This window comes from Balaenoptera ricei, chromosome 5 (genome assembly GCF_028023285.1).
Source record: "Balaenoptera ricei isolate mBalRic1 chromosome 5, mBalRic1.hap2, whole genome shotgun sequence".
In the NCBI taxonomy this organism is placed as follows: Eukaryota; Metazoa; Chordata; class Mammalia; order Artiodactyla; family Balaenopteridae; genus Balaenoptera; species Balaenoptera ricei.
Genome location: NC_082643.1, coordinates 123536624 through 123553811, shown reverse-complemented (window position 1 = coordinate 123553811; position 17188 = coordinate 123536624). Strand labels below are relative to the sequence as shown.

The window sequence follows — 17188 nt, the reverse complement described above, 5'->3', positions numbered from 1 at the left end:
TTGAAGAGACTCTTACTCAAATTATTTTGCATAATTTTCCTGGTTTTTCTTTCTTGTTTATTTTTCTACTTAAACTTTAGAGTCAGCTTGTATAATTTGCAAAATATTCTGTTGGTATTTTAGGGGTTGTGTTAACTTAAGAAGAATTGACATCTTTATAATGTTGTGTCTTCCTTTTCAAGAATATGACACACCTTTCCATTTGTTCAGATCTTCATTCGTGTACCCAGTATCATTTTAAAGTAGTCCTCAGAGTGTTCATATTAATTAGGATTAAGAGGTGCAAATCACACAGAACCACCAAATACCAACCACTAATAGCTGAAAGAACATAGAAATGTGTTTCTCTCTTCTCTTCAAGAATTCTGGAGGTGCTCATTCCAGGGCTGGTATGGTACCTACCACTGTCAAGGGCCCAGGCTGTTTCTATCATATTACTCGGTCATGATTGACTTTCATTCTAACATGATCTCACAGTCCAAGAAAGCTGCTGGAGCTCCGGCTATTATTTCTGCATTCCAAAATATAGTCAGACAGTGATAGGGAAGAAAGATGCCTCCTTCCTGTAAGGAACTTCTGTAAAGTTACACAAACAACATATCTGCAATGGAGGCTGGGAAATAAGTCTTAATTCCTAGTGGCCATGTGCTGAGCTAAAAAACCAGGGAAGAGAATTGGCAGTCTCTGCCAAAGTGGATTATATTATTTGTCTTGGTGCTTTACACATACTTATATCTGTTATTTGATTTATAAATTTCAAGTTTTATCTTTTGACCCTCCAGCTCTAAAATATGAAAAAATCAGTATATTTATTTTATCTTTCACCATTTTTGCCCTCCTCCTCCCAGCTTTTGCTAGTTAAATCATTAGAATTGTAGAGGTGGAACAAAAAAACCTTTCCTCTACCCATTAGGTTCTGTAGCTGGGGCCTGTGAATTAAACTAACAAAAGGTAGATTAACAGGAAGAAAAAAAAAAAAAAGCAGAGTTTGTTTATGCATGCAACGTGCAAACACATGGGAGAATTTGGTGATGAGTAACTCAAAGGGGTAGTTAGAAATTGAGGCTTATATATCATCCTAAAAAGGGCAATGAATTTGTGGAGAAGTGACAAGACAAAGGAAAGAGGATGTCTTTGGGCTCCCAGGGGTGGTAAATTGTGGGAAGGTAAGTATATATGTGGGGAAATTAATGGAAGACTAGGGTTACTGTAGTAAGGTTTGCGTTTGTGTAGACCCATCTCTGAGCCAACTTTCTGTTTCTAGTGATGATGCTTGTTTCTCTTCCTCTTGGTATGGGAGAGGGAAGGGGGAAGATCTTCACACAGGGAAATTTATGTCCTGTTCTTGGGCAGTTTGGAGGAAGGCAGTGAGCTCCTTCTGTGTCTTCTGCTTCTTAATTGCCTTCAGCTCAAAGTAATCCTATGTCAAAGTGATATATTTGGGGGTGATATTTTCTGATTCCCTTCACTACCTTGTAAGATTATAATTCACATTTGTTTTAGTTTTAGTCCCACAGTTACACAGTCAGTACTCACCACCAGTCTTTTTGCCTTAATTTTCCATTAATCTCTTTGTCAGGTAAAGTTTGTCTTCCTCCAGTTTCTTCAAAAAGAGCTCATGGGAACTACGTTCTCTGAGTTATTTCATGTCTTAAACTGTTTCCTATTTTCTATATATTCATATTGACTAGCTGTAAAATTCTTAGATATGACTTTATTTTCTTGATGTATTTGTAAACATTGCTCCACTGCTCCTAGAATGGAATGTTGATATGGAAAAGTTTGAGGCCAGCCTGATTGTTTTTCTCATATAGTTGACCTGAGATTTTGATTTGAATGCCCAAATTTTCTTTGTTTACCTTTTGAATCCAATAACTTGCAATTGATTGTTCTGTAGGTGGATCTACATGAATTTTTCCTGGCATGGAGTACGTCCTTTCAAATTGTACATTCAAGTCTTCTTTTATTTCTGAATAATTTCCTTGAATTATACCTTGAAATATTCTTTCTGTTCCATTATTTGAGGTCTCATCTTCAGGGATACCAATTAGATGCCTGCTGAATCTTTTTTTTCTCTATGCCTTTTGAATTTTTCATCCATTTCTCTCTTTGGCTCCTTTTTTTTCCCATCCTGTCTTTTATTCCTGTCTATCTTCATATGTGCTGCTTCAAATATATCTTTCATTTCTGTGATGATTTAACTTTTTTCTTCCTCCTCTTCTTGAGATTTTCCAACTTATATATCATTTCCTACTTTGACTTACCATATTTTCCGTGTGCTCTTATTCTGAAGACATGATTGGTCCCTATTTTTAAAAGATTATGTTTCAATAATGGCATTATGTGTTTTCATCTTTTCTTTAGCATTTTTCTAGTGAGTGTTCTTTATTTGCTATTTGTTTTTTTCCTTTTTTTCTTGGACTGTCTTAGTATAGATGTTTTGTAGAATCCTTACTGACTATTACTCAGTTTTGAATGAAGTAAGTTCTTCTCGGACCAGCTGCTTTCAGGAGGTTGGAGTGGGGTCAGAGAATTCCAGGACCCCGTCCCAGGCTAGCAGGAATTTGCCTTTAGGCACAGCATTGTGTATGTGAGTTCAACGTATTCTTTATTATCTCTTGTCAAAAGTAGCACTGCAGGATCGTTCACAAGGCAGACTCTTCCTCTCCACCTCACTCACAAAGTACTTCTAGCAATTACGGCTTTTCTTTATAATTTCTCCTTCAGCCCTATAATTCTAAGCTTCTGTAGCCTTTGTATCAAAAGGTCAAGTGACATTCTCAGCCATGAATGTCTGCTCTTGGCATTTCTCCATATCCCCATTTGACCTTACATATAACCTATCTAAAAAAGAATATGGATTCCTCTGTCTCATTAATGAAGGAGTTAGTGTTTCTGTTTCCTATTCTCCTTATTGCTTTTGAGTGATTTAGAAGAAGTGGAGAAACTTCTGAGTTTATTGTCAAATTGAAAATGGCTGTGCCTCTGCATGAGATGATCCTTGCTAAATGCCTAGAGACTCCAGAATCCTGTATATTTCGTATTTTCTAAAGAGAAGAATTCCCTGTGCCTGTGGCATAGTCTTCTGTAGCTCCCCAAAAGTGATAGCAGAAAAAGAGAAACTGAGGGAAAAAGTCTCAATCAGCTATATACACACCAAACTTCATATAAATGTCTTGATTATATTTAGATAAAAATCTACCTGTTATGAACTCCATGAGTGATAACAATTGGTTTATTTGTTATGGATTTTTGTTTCATGTAGTGTGAGTATGTGGTTTACCTTAAAGAAATTCCTAATCTTAATCTGCTAAATGGGGATTTTTCCTTCAAAGGGGTGACCTTTGGAATACACTAATTCTAATGGTTTATATCACAGATCAGAATATTTTTGGAATATCTCTAAAGAGTTACTTCTATAATTAGTTTATAAGACACACAAAAGTGCTTTGTTACTTTCTCAGTCCTGAACTCAGCTAATCATTTGGACCTTATTAACAAGACAGTGCCATCTGACTTCACATTTTTTCAAAAATAGTCACATCCTGGGACTTCCCTGGCGGTCCAGTGGTTAAGACTCTGCGCTTCCACTGCAGGGGGCACAGGTTTGATCCCTGGTTGGGGAACTAGGATCCCACGTGCCACAGGGCTCGGTAAAAAAAAAAAAAGTTACATCCACCTTCAAAAAAATATGTGGCCATCACCAATCAGGTCATCATCTTACATGTTTTACATTCAAATGAATGTTTCCTCTCCATGACAATTACTTCAAAGACAGAGATTCAGATGTGTCTCACAGGGCAACAAAGGAAAAATTTTTAGGTGCCTTGATCAATGGCAGTATTATTTATATTAACATTAATTATTAAGAGCATGCAGAGGTAATTTTTATGTATATAAAGAATTTTTTGAAAAACTGGGGATGATTTTTCTGGAGAACATAAAGACTTGGAGGGATAACTATGACTGAATTCTGCTCATGAATACCTGTGTTAATTCAAGTTAAAAGTACATAGATATGCTAATATGACCTTGAGAAATGAGAATATATTGTAAGCCTCCACAAAAGCTGGGCTCTAGGTTCTTATCTCTCTGCTCTCTTCTGTGGCAGCTCTGCTTTAACAACCTTCTTTGTCTTGGGAACACCTCTGGCTCAGATAGTGTTAGACTGTCTTCGGCCCACATGACGGTCTCTGATCTAATTCATGTAGGCTTGATTTTACTGGAAGTACACAGTAATATGAGGAATTCACCTTAAGCTTCAGGGCACATTCAGAATATCCTCTGTTATGCATGGTCTTAGGTTGTAAGACTACAAATATACAGTCCATGGCTTCAAGGATCTCTCCACTGGAGTGGAAGGACAGAACGGAGGTAGAGAGGAAGGGAAGGAAAGAAAAAAGTAGGTGAACGTTCATACAACCTTGGGATATGGCTATGTGGTATAAGTGAGATATAAATAAAATGGTATGGGAACCCAGGGAAACCCAGAGGAGGAAAATATTTGAAAGCTGATCAAGTAGAAGAAGGAAATCTATTCTTTGTTTCTCCAAAGAACAAAACTTGGACCAGTAGTTAGAAAGTACAGTGAAGCAGATTTTGGCTCAATACAAAGGAATTTTTTAACAGCTACAATTGTCCAAAAATAGACCAAACCAACTGTCTGGAAAAAGTAGCAGGGTCTGAATCACAGATGTTTATTCAGAGGCTGTGCAATGGTGATCTGTCAGGGTATGTATGTCACAATGAGTGGTATGAAAAAATGAAAAACACATGATTTCCAAGGACCCTTCCCTCCCTACAATTCTGCTCTCTACTTCCAAGTTCTTTGTGTTTGTCCAAATCAATCTTATTACCTTATAGTCACACTTTATAGGTTGCTAAAATTCAGATTATACAATCTACCGATGTCAGTCAAATTTGGCTTCTCTGTAGGAGTAAATGAGGAAATAAATGTAAAAGTATCTGATACATTACTTAACAGTTGTTAGTTGAATTTGAATCAGTAAAAAATAAGCAAGTGAAAAAAGCTTTGATGCTTTTTGGAAAGGCAGGGCATACACACATATGCAACCATCCAAATCTCATTCCTTCTCCCAGTCTTAATGGAGGGCTGAGAAATGAACTTGGATTTGTTTGCAAGAGATAATGCTTGAGGTAACTAGGACCAAGCTTTCCACACCGTGGACAGAGGAAATCCATAGTCCACTCAATAAAATTACAGTGTCTTCCTTAAACAGTGACTCACATGCTCATATCGAGAAATATGGATAATTCCTGGAGGTCTGTGGAATGTGGAAGTTAATTTATAGACTTCTGTTGCATTAGTTAGCAATTTGACCAAGAGGGAAAGAAGATGATTCTGTTATTGATCGATCTAATTTGTGGTACTGGCTTTGATTAAAGAATCCATCATAAATTTAGGTAAAGATAATATTTTAAATGATATTTTTACTTATTACTCACAAGTTTCATGATCTTTGCCTACAGTACCAGCATTATTAAGATGGGTTAATCAAAATTTTCTTTATAAAAGAAACATAAATGATAATAAGGAATAAGAGTTACATTAATTGAACACCTTCTATGTAATTAACTTGTATTATCTTTTACAAGATAGATGCTAACATTTCCACTACACAAATTGTCACCAAGATTTGATTGCTTGTAAATAACTCAAAACACACTCAAATCCAAGCTATTTGTCCTTGTATCCCACTTTCTCAACTGCTATACAATACTGCCTTGGGTTCACCAGACAAGCTACCTAATAGAATGAAAATGGCTAAACTTTTCGCTTTCTTTGAGCTGCAAATCATTTTGGAATTCACATCAGTTATCTTTCCAACATGAACTAAGGGATAGACTATTACCAGGTAGTGTCATATGTGGGGAAACTGATTTCAGTCCAATAGCAGGTGTCTTCTTGCCTTTTAGAGAGACTCCAACTTAGTGCAGTGGTAGAAAAGTATTTTTAAGTTGTAAATATTAAGATGAACATTTTTATGGGATACATGGAAAGCTTAAAACACATCAAATTTTGAAGGGAAAAATTTAAGCCCATAACTATAATTTTCCCTGCGGGTTAAAGATGAAATGGAGATGAATATGCCTTCTTCTTTTCCCTTCAATGAGGGAATTTAATCTGAATAGTTTTGTTCAGGATATTTCTAGGGAACTTGAACACTATATGAATGTTTAAAATATTTTATTTTCCTGTTATTGTCGCTTCTGGCAGTAAATGTAAGTTTTCATAGACTTTCTAAGTGTGGTTTTGAATAATGTTACAGAAATGTTTTAGAGTATTATACTAGGGAATGTGGGCAGCAGTATCTTAGTCTTCAGACTTTATAAATAATACCAACAAGAGCTGTCCTTTTCCAAGCAGGAACTATGCTTTTTACATGCATTTGGTTATTTAATCTGTACAACTTATTAGTTGAGCTTTGTTACCCCCATTTTATAAATGGGGAAATGGAAGCTTAAAGAGTTTAAGCACCTTTAATTCACTCAGCTAGTAAATAAAGGCCTGCATTCAAATTCATAGATTTTTTACACCAAATGCATTCTGCCTCACTTAAATTTTTAGAAGTTTCATTTTTTGTAGAGATAGTATTTCTAAATAATGCATGTCTGAATGGTACTAAATAAGACCTTTGTAAGCCCTGAGTTATTCTCAGTTTCTTTACAAGATGAAGTTTTTACAGCTTTGTTTGTAAAAGTGGAAAATATTTGTTTATCATGACTGAAGGACTATTGGCTACTGAAGATGGAATGAATGCCCAGGCTAGCGAGGCACATCGATTTGCTAGGCAGCATTAAAAACCTATTTGTAAGAGTATTTTAATTGTTTTTATTTTATTATAGTTAAATTTTGATTATGGACTATTTCAAACACAGAAAGGTATCACAAAATGTCCTGTTAGACATCTATGTCACCACCATCTTACTTTAATAAATATTTTGCCACATTCTTTTTGGATCTCTTTTGTAAGGAAATTTTGATACAACTAAAATACCCCTACTCTATTACATTAGCTTTCATCCCTCCCCAGCGATCTTCACTATCTTGAAGTTCTTGTGTGTTCTTCCCATGTATACTTTATTTATTATTTACATAAGTATATTCATACCATTATGTATTGATGCTAGTTTTATGTGGTTTTGAAATATATATAAATAACATTACATATTCTGTTTTTTTTCACTTATCTTTATATTTTTGAGAATTATCTATGTTGATATACATATATCTTGTTTTTCATTCTAATTGCTCTATAATATCCCATTGTATGAATACACAATTTTTGTTTATTCCTCTGTTGATGAAAATTTAGCTTATTTTCCATTTTTGCCTATTATAAATAATGCTGTATTGAACATTCTAGTAAATGTCTCCTTTTGCACACTTGTAAGTGTTTTTCCGGGTTGTATACCTGGGAGTGGTTATATCAATTTCTATTTCCAGTAACAGGGTATAAGAGTTTCCCAGTGTTCTCACAAGAACTTGGTATTATCAGAATTTTTAAATTTTGCCAACTACAAAACAACTTCCCTTTATACTTCAAAAACGTCAGCATCATGAAAGACAAGGAAAGGCCAAGGAGCTGTTCCAGATTAAAGGAGACTGAAGATACATGACATCTAAAAGCAACATGTGATCCTTGACTGGGAAAATGAGACAGAATATAGACTATGTATTAGACAGTTTGATCCATGTTAATTTTTCTAAAATTTGATCATTGTAGCGTGGTTATATAAGAGAACATTCTTAGAAGATACTCATGGAAATATTTAGGGATAAAATGACATGATGTCTGAAAATTATTTTCAAATGCTTTAGCAATATAATAATAATAGACACAGGGAGCAAGATAAAGCAAATGTGGCAAATTTCTAACATTGGTGAATCAAGGTGAAAAGTCTGAAGTCACTTTATTTTACTTTCAACTTTTCTGTGGGTTTGAATTTTTTTCAAAAGAAAAAATGTTTGCCAAACGTATATGTGTGAATTGGTATTAATTTTTTAAATGTACTCTTCTCTGATTACCAATGAGATTGAACATCTTTTCATACGTTTGTTGGTCATTCAGTTTTCCTTTCTTGTGAATTTAAATTCTTTTTCCTAATTCTACTTGGCTGTTTGTCTTTACCTTAGTGACTTGTCAAAATCCTATCATGTCCTGGATACTGATTCTTGGTCAGTATGTTTTGCAAGCAGCCTCTCTCTCTCTTTGGTTTGTCTTTTAACTTCATGTAATGGTCCACTAAGGAGTTGCAGCCTGTGAATGTATAAAAGTGACTTTGTTTTCAATAATTTCCCACTAAGTGTTTTATTTTGAACTCTTCTTTTCCACTGAATGGAGGAGCCCTTTACAACACCTTGTCAAGACTCCATAACTTTCCAGTGACTTTGTGTTATTAGAAAGTGTCACGTTTGTAATTAAAGAGATAGTTATGTTTATTTTGAAATTTGAGAATTCCCTGGCAGTCCAGTGGTTAAAACTCGGTGCTTTCACTGCTGAGGGCCCAGGTTCAATTCCTGGTGGGGGAACTAAGATCCTGCAGGCCATGCTGCATGGCCAAAAATAAATAAATAAATAAATAAATAAATATTAGAGAAAGAGAGAAAGAAACAAACAGACAAACTCTCCAAATCAATCTAGCGCTCTTCTCCTCCTCACTCCTAGCACAAGCTAAACCTCTGAAGGTGACTCCAGTGGCTGAAGACTGTGGTCTGCTTTGTCCACACCTCCCCCTGTTAACTCTTCTAGGTGTTCATCCTGTGCTATGTGGAGAGGGAAGGGGAAGAAGCTGAAAGGTAAACATCTTTTCCCTTGAGTTAACTGCAGGTTGCAGTCTTTTCCTTGTTGTTCATCACTAGTGCTGTAACACTGATCAAATTCTGATGTCCTGCTTGTGGCCGTCACCAAAGTGCTGCCTGTCTAACTGGGCGGGGGCATGTTTAAAGGGTTTGAAAAGGCGACGCACAGCTCCCTGATGCAGAGATCTGACTCTCACTTGAGGTGTGGATCTAATTTTCACCTTTCCCATGAGGATAGCCCATTGTCCAAGCCCCATTTATTGAAAAGATTATCGTTTCCCACTGATGTGTATTCTACCCAACATAGTGGAAATTTGTCTCTGTTTGTCAAATATTGAGAGTACAGGTTGACCCAATGGCTGTTCCTCTCTTATCACAGTTCTTTTTCCTTTTTGACTAAATTACCAGGATCAGGCCAGCAAGCCTGCTAGAACAGACATCTAATTGGGAGCAGGATGCCAGGCTCCCTTTCCTACAGGCAACCCTAAACTTTACATTGCCTTGGATTTCCTTCTTCCCTTTGCTTCTAGGAGGCGGGGTGCACCTTCTCCCTTCCACGCAGGGAAGGGAGAGAATAACCTCTCTCCCCGCAAAGCCCATGATCCCTCCCATGTCTCACTCTCTTTCCTTATGTGAGGTGAGGAGAAAGTAGTTGGTAAGTTCAGTACTGGTCCAGTGAGTCTCAGTAAGCCCTGAGGGGAGGTGGCTGGCTCCAGCTGCAGGGGGCAACGTGGTCTTAGACCCTGGTGGCTGACCTGGTACTTAGCATCCTTTTTCATCAGTCTTGGGTTTATCAACAATTCCAGGACAACAGGAAAAATCCCATCTGACATAAGATTGCATGTTATTGATATTCTTCCTTGTATGAAAGTTTTAAATTGTCCTAATATGGTCAGATTTATCAACATTTTCCTTATGGCTTATCCTTTCTGTTAGCTTTCTCAAGAAACATTACCATATTCCTTTCAAAGTTTTTGCTTTTCACATTTAGATTTTTCATCCCTTTGGCTCTTTTCTTTAATATATGGTGTGAGGAAGGTCTAATTTTAACTTTCCCTGTAAGGATAGTCCATTGTCTAGGCCTTATTTGTTGAGCAGTCTTTTCTTTCCCACTGATTTGTATTACTGCCTTTCAAGCTGCTTTTAACTGATAAACACTTCGTTGTTTTTTCTTTCTATAGGAATATGCCTGCATTGTCCCCTAAACTTAATTATATCCCACCCATCACAGTGAATGGTTCCAGTGAGGTTTCGTTGGAGCAGGGATTGTGTTCACTGTTGCATCTCCAGTGCCTAGTATGGTACCTGGCACAGAGCTGGCGCTCACTAAAAATATTTGGTGAATGAATGAATGAGTCCTGCCTAAGGTCTGTCCTGATGTCCAGATTCCACACAACTCAACAAGTTTTATACATATTTTACTATGACTGATAAAATGGGCTTTTCCTTTTTGATAGCATGGGCTCCCTCTCAATCTGTCAGTATTCTCTGAGGCAGACATTTTGTATTATCCTAGATTTCTCCTTTCTACTTGACCTTGGCATCTAGTGGGTCACTTTGGTTCATAATTCATACTTTCTTAAAACTGAGGTACATTTTCCACCCTCACTATATCTGCATTTCAGTTAGAACTTTTTTTTCTTTTCTTTACTGTCTTTTTAATGTTTGATATATGCACAAGAATATGTGCAGCACGTCAATTATGAAGTATAATTACATGCATACCTAGGAAGCCACCACTTCCGTGAGAGGGGTAACATTATCTGTCCACCGCCTCTGCATGTGTGTTCCTCCCTAGGCCACACCCTTGCCTCCACCTAAGGGGTAGTCGCTATCTGGAAGTTTGGGTTTCTTATCCTCTGGCTTTGGCTTTCTTTTCAAATACAGGTTTATCACAAATATAGATAGTCCTAAAAATGCATTATGTGGATTTACTTTTACTTAGTAACTTTATAAGGATAGTTTCATACTTTGTGAAGTCTGCAACTTGAATTTGTCATTCAACACTTACGCTTCTAAGATTCATCCATACTGTTGTGTGTGGCCATGGTTCATTAATTGCATTAATTAATTTCATTAGTGAACAGAATGACATTACATTGTGTAACATACCATGATTTGTCTATTCTTCTGTTGGTATTTGTTTGGATTGTTTCCAGGTTTTTTGCTGTCTCAGACAAGATTGCTATAAACCGTGTCTATGTCTGTCTCTTGGTCCACATGTGCTAAGTTTCTCTAGGGCCTATACCAAGGAGTGGCCTTTCTGAGTGAAAGGATATGCAAGTGTTCAACTTTAAAAGATAATGCCAAATTGATAGGGGATTAAGAGGTACAAACTACTATGAATAAAATAAGCTACAAGGATATATTGTACAGCACAGGGAAAGATAGCCATTGTTTTATAATAACTTTAAATGGAGTGTACTCTATAAAAATATTGAATCACTGTGTTGTACACCTGAAACTAATATAATATTGTAAATCAGCTGTACTTCAGTTACAAAAAGATAATGCCAACTTGTTTTTCCAAGTGGTCTACTGTACTTGTACTCATGCCAGTGAAGTACAAAAGTCCCATTGATCCATATCCTTTCCAACACTTGGCATTATAAGATTTATTAATTTTTCCCTTTTTAGATATAAAATTGTATCACTTTTTTCCTTTTTTCCAGTTTTATTGAGATATAATTAACATACAGCACTGTATAAGTTTAAGGTGTACAGCATAATGATTTGACTTACATACATCATGAAATGATTATCATAATAAGTTCAGTGAACATATGAGTCATCTCATATAGATACAAAATTAAACAAATGGAAAAAAAATTTTTTTCTTGTGATGCGAACACTTTGGATTTACTCTCTTACCAACTTTCATATATAACATAAAACAGTGTTAATTGTATTTATCATGTTGTACATTACATCCCTAGTACTTATTTATCTTATAATGAAGTTTGTACCATTTGACTGCCTTCATCCAATTCCCCTCCCCACCCCCATGTATCTCCTTTTAATTGTAATTTGTATTTCCCCAAGAAAAGATTTTGAGATTGTTTTATATGCATGTTGGCCATTCACAATTCCATTTCAGTGAAGTGCCTGTTTGTCTTTTGCCAATTTTTCTATTGGATTCTTTGAGTTTTTCATATTAAAGTTCTTCATATATCTTGGATCCAAATTCTTTACCAGTTGTAAGTATCATCGATATTTTCTCCCAGTGTGTGGCTTGCCTTTTTACTTTCTTTATGGTATCTTTATAAACAGAAGTTTTAATGAAGTTTTAATTGTAATGAAGTTGAGTTTATAAATCTGAACAGTAGAAATTATAATAGAATTATAATTATAGTAGAAATACTATAATTAGAATTTTTTATCTTGTTTAAAAAACATCCAGTTGTACACTGAATTTATAAATATATTCTCCTATACTTTCTTTTAAAGGATTTAAAAGCTTTGTCTTTCATATTTAAGATGCATGTGGAGTTCCTTTTTTTGTGCATGGTATGAAGTAGGGCTCCAATTTAATTTTTTCCATATGGATAAACAATTATCTTGTAAGAGCATTTATTTCGTTTGAAATATATTCACAATATATATTGCTATGAGAGGAAAACATATAATGTAACAGAATATATGGTATTTAGACAACATAAAATGTAATACATATAGTAATTAGTATATATACAAAATTTAAAGATATTGGAAAGACATACACTAAAATAACAACAATGATTATCTTTGGACGGTGGGATAATTGATGATTTTCGTTTATTGTTTAGTTCTCTGTATTTTCCAAATTCTCCATATTGAGCATATATTTGTATATTTTTTAAACAGTGAGAAATAAGGTAGTATCTATAGATGATAATTTAGTGTCAATGTGCCTTAAAGAGAAATCATTATTTGAAAGAGAAGCCATGAATTGAAGTCTTTCAGCTTAACTTCTTTCGAAGCTTCTTGCATCCCCGGAGTGGGGTGGCAGTGGGGGTGAAGGCTGGGTCAGGGCAATGTTTGTGGATCATGCAGTAAAACTCAGTACAAGGTGAAAAGGGATTATGTTCTGAAATCTGGGTGAGTCTTCTATAAATAGTTACATACAACTTCTCTCCCCTGAGTTCTTTGCTTTACAGGTATGTAAGGCTCTTTGGGAAATAGGATCCAGATTACTTATGTGTATCATTGGTGATACAATTTTTTTTTTTTTTTTTTTGGCCCAACAGCAGATAATGAAAAGACTTATAAAGCGGTATGTTTTGAAAGCACAAGTAGACAAAGAAAATGATGAAGTTAATGAAGGTAAGCACCTTCAACTTGAGAAACATCCTTTTACAACTAATTTAATGAACTTGGAAAACTTCATATTGAAGGATACTTTAAAAATCCAATATGGGAGAGTAAAAAATGAAAGTAAAAGTCAACCAGAAATAACTATTGTTAGTGCAATTCCTTCTTACCCTGCTTTCAAAAAAGAAAACAAAAAGAAAACAAATTTAAGTTGATTTTGGAGTTGCCTTGTACTTTGACTCATCATACTATATCAAAACAAGACTAAGCCACTTAATCCCAGTAGGAAAGACGGGGGCATTACTGATTTCAGTACAAAACATTTTAATAATAAATTAAAATTAAAACGTGTGAAAAAGGAAAACAAAAAAATCCAATCTCAGGTAACTGTTTGGGTTCCTCCAAGATTGACAGGAGAATCTTATGCTACATTTCTAAAACTCTGTCTTTTTAAAGAAACAGTTATTTAAATTGTCAATCAGAGACAGTTTATCACTACAGAATGCCCTGATTTCTTAGAATGTAAAGTCTGCCATCTTTCTGGGAGTTTCTAATCCCTATTACATAAGTAGTCTGTAGTTTCACTTCCGTTTCAGGGAGTTCACATTGAGTGTTAACATTTTTCCGGTGATGCAGGTAAAATAACGTTGGCTCAAACAGAATCCACATTTCTTCAGAAAAATCTTTACTTTGTTGTCCAGAAAGAAATCTCTAACCCATTTTTCTCATCTGGTGTTTCTCTTTTGCCTTTCACTTTTCTTCTTGCCACCTGTTTTCCAGGCATATCCTAGGCAGCACGTCTGTCTGGACTATAACACTTTTTCATCAAAGGCTGGGGTATAAGCCAAAGTACAGGTCCAGAGATGGAAAGAAATCAACCAGGGAGAAATAAGTTGCCCTAAAAATAGAAACTATAGCTTTCAGCACCAGTGAGATGCTACTAGATATAGCTACGCTGATAAGAAAAGGCTAAACTAAACTGTTGATGAGCTTTGAAGCCATTACTTGATTAATGCAAGGAATCTCTTACAAATCTGAGTCAATACAATGGTATGTGTTTGTAGAAATCTAAGAATGTGTGATTGGAAACCAGCAAAAATCCAATCATGATGACCTAGAAACAGTCTCAGAGAGACAGGATTGGAATTGAGTTTTAGTTTAGAAAGCAGAAACCTTATTTGTTGTACCATAACCTCCCTTATTTGTTGTACCATAACCTCATAACTAAGTGAAGGGGGCAATGGGCCACCATGACAGCATCAAAAACAAGGAGTCATCTTCCAAGTCCTTTTATACAAAAGAGGAAAATAAATTAAAGAAACTTTGGAGTTTTGAACAAAGTTCTAACTAAGAAAGTATATCATATAATTTAACCTGTTCACTGAATAAATGAAGAAGCTGAATTCCAAAGAGGATGAGTAATTTGTGTTTCCTGTATTGGCAGACTAAGTACAACACTTAGTGTGTAGGCTTCCCATAACTCAAAAACAAGGAAGAAGAATGTAGTAGTAGGGAGGTGAAAGGGGGCCCACTGGGCTTATGGTCCAAATATGATATTAAATGCTGTGAGAATCCATTTCTTCCACAAAAGACTGGCCTCGCGATTTCGAATTTGATCAGTTTATTTCCTCTATGTTGCCAAATGCGAAAGGAAAAGCCCCCCCGCACCTTTTTTTTTTTTTGCCACAAAAAGAATCAAATGTTTTGTGTGTATTCTTGAGGAAGAGTTAGAATTCTTTAAAATAAAAGGTTCTGACGTTTATATAATAAAAGAACATAGATTATACTTTAAAGCATCATAAAGATACCAGGAAATATCATGAAAAATATGTTTTACATATGATTCTATTATAGAAAGCTATTAAAGTGCCAATGATTTAAAGAATCATTTCTTGGATTCAAGATAAATTCATGACCCAAGGTTTACCTTTCAAGGTCAATGGCTTATCTACATTACAATTATTTGCAAGAGAATCCAGTTATTAATTGCAATCTACACATGCTCAGAGTATTACCAAGCTAAATTATGGGAATAGTTGTGTTTTAATAGCCAGAAGTTTCCTATGGAGACTTCTATGTATGTAAACATTGCCAGTGGTATCATATCTAAACTCCTTAATTTCACCATTGCTTGTTATTTCCTTATACATTGTCCCCTGTGCCACAGAAACTAATTTGTTTGTTCCTTAGCTCTATGTTCATTGCCATTGCCTTCCCTAAGAAATACCCCTACTCTTTTTCCTTCCTTTCCCTTACTTCAAACTTGACCTCAATTTACTTCTTACATGTGAGTATTTGCCTGTTATATAGATTGATTCATTTTTAGAAATGTTTCATTTTGCTAGGATTCCCTTCCAGCCTAGCAATGGGAGATAATCCATATAGGTGTCAACCCTTATGGCTCAGGGAACCAGACAAACTCCCTGAAGATAGAAAGGAGATACTCTGATTATAGACCAGTTAACAGAGAAATCACCCTGTGTTAAAAATTGGCTGAGCCACAGGACAATACTTTAGCTGAGTTTTACTTTTAAAACATAGCTGAACTACTTTTTATGGTTTTTTTTCCAAAGTCAGTACATTTTTAAAGGCAGACATTTCTTAAACATTCTAAAGGAAAACACCTAAAGTAGCTATGTTGGAGATGTTATGAGACAAATGCATTCATGTATAAATTTCACTCTTGTTTTTTTATAAATACGAAGGGCAAATTACCAATTATGTGTTTTTTAATACAAATACCGTAGGTGAATTAAAAGAAATCAAGCAAGATATCTCCAGCCTTCGCTATGAACTTTTGGAGGACAAGAGCCAAGCGACTGAGGAATTAGCCATTCTAATTCATAAACTCAGTGAGAAACTGAATCCCAGCGTGCTGAGATGTGAATGACTCAGTAACCTGGAATTATGGCTTTGACTATAGCACAAATGTGGGCAATAATATTTCTAAGTATGAAATACTTGAAAAACTATGATGTAAATTTTTAGTATTAACTACCTTTATCATGTGAATCTTTAAAAGTTAGGTCTTAATGATTTTACTGTTTTATCATATGCAAATGGTCTTCATTTTAATTGTCTGCCTTGACATTACAAACAATGACGTGCCATTGTATTTAAAGGCCCAATATTACTACGTTATTGATATTTTTGTCCATTTTAGAATAAACTCTACGTCTTTGCACTACCTGTTTGCCTCTAAGAGACTGTAAGCTCCTTGGGGACAGGGACCATGTCTTATTCATCTTTGTGTCTCCAGCATCTAGTACAGTGCCTGGTACATAGTAGGTGCTCAATAAATGTTGTCAAAACCGACTGAACTGAACTGCCAACAAAATACAAATAAAAATTAAAAGGCCATCACTATGTAGCATACCTTCCCTTGTCCAAGTGCTAAAGAGATTTTTTTTTGAAAAATATAAACTGAAAAAATTTTACAAACAGCTATGGCTTGGTCAGATTTTCTTAGAATTTTTGACATCACTGATAATCCTAGAACCTTTGAGCCCTGAATGAAGAATTTCACAATGAAATGGGTTAATAGAAAATATAATTACATACATATTTGTTTCATAGAATTGTTCCAAACAACACATTAAAGATTTTTCTAAAGTATATACTGTTTGCCTACTGTCTTAGATTTTCATTTGTTGTTTTTCAGTAATGTGAATTTAGTCAGTGGGGTGGTGAATTTTTTAAAGTCGGGGGTTATGCAGGGTTGTTAGTTTGTTATAACCTCCTAATTTCTGCCTCTGATGCTTTAATGCTAAATAAGTTATCAACAACTGACTTCATATCTTGCCTGTTAGCTCCACTCTGAGTTTTGGAGGGTATGCTATGGGGAGGAATAGGAAGGAGCAATGGCTGTGTACCTGGAAAGCCATGTCCAAGCATCACCAGGTGTGTTTCGTTTTCCTTTGAGGCATCTCTTGCCATCATTGCTTACAATGATTGACATCCTTTTCCTTATCAAGACATTTCACTTACACTTGCTACACTGAATAGATTGTGATGTATGTGTATGACTTACTATGTAACTGAGCCGAACACTGGTAATATCCGCAACGCCTCATG

The 17188-nt window shown here is 35.4% G+C and overlaps 1 protein-coding gene across 2 annotated transcripts in view; it reads left to right on the top strand.

The window, feature by feature from the left end:
- Positions 1–16508, top strand: part of TRPC3 (transient receptor potential cation channel subfamily C member 3) — a 79662-nt gene extending 63154 nt beyond the window's left edge. For both annotated transcript variants that reach the window (XM_059924250.1, XM_059924249.1), the window contains 2 exons: positions 13051–13126; positions 15862–16508. In XM_059924250.1, the coding sequence (XP_059780233.1) occupies positions 13051–13126; positions 15862–16004 (219 nt within the window). In that variant the 3' untranslated portion in view covers positions 16005–16508. The remainder of the gene's footprint in view (positions 1–13050; positions 13127–15861) is intronic.
- The last annotated feature ends 680 nt before the right edge of the window (positions 16509–17188 follow it).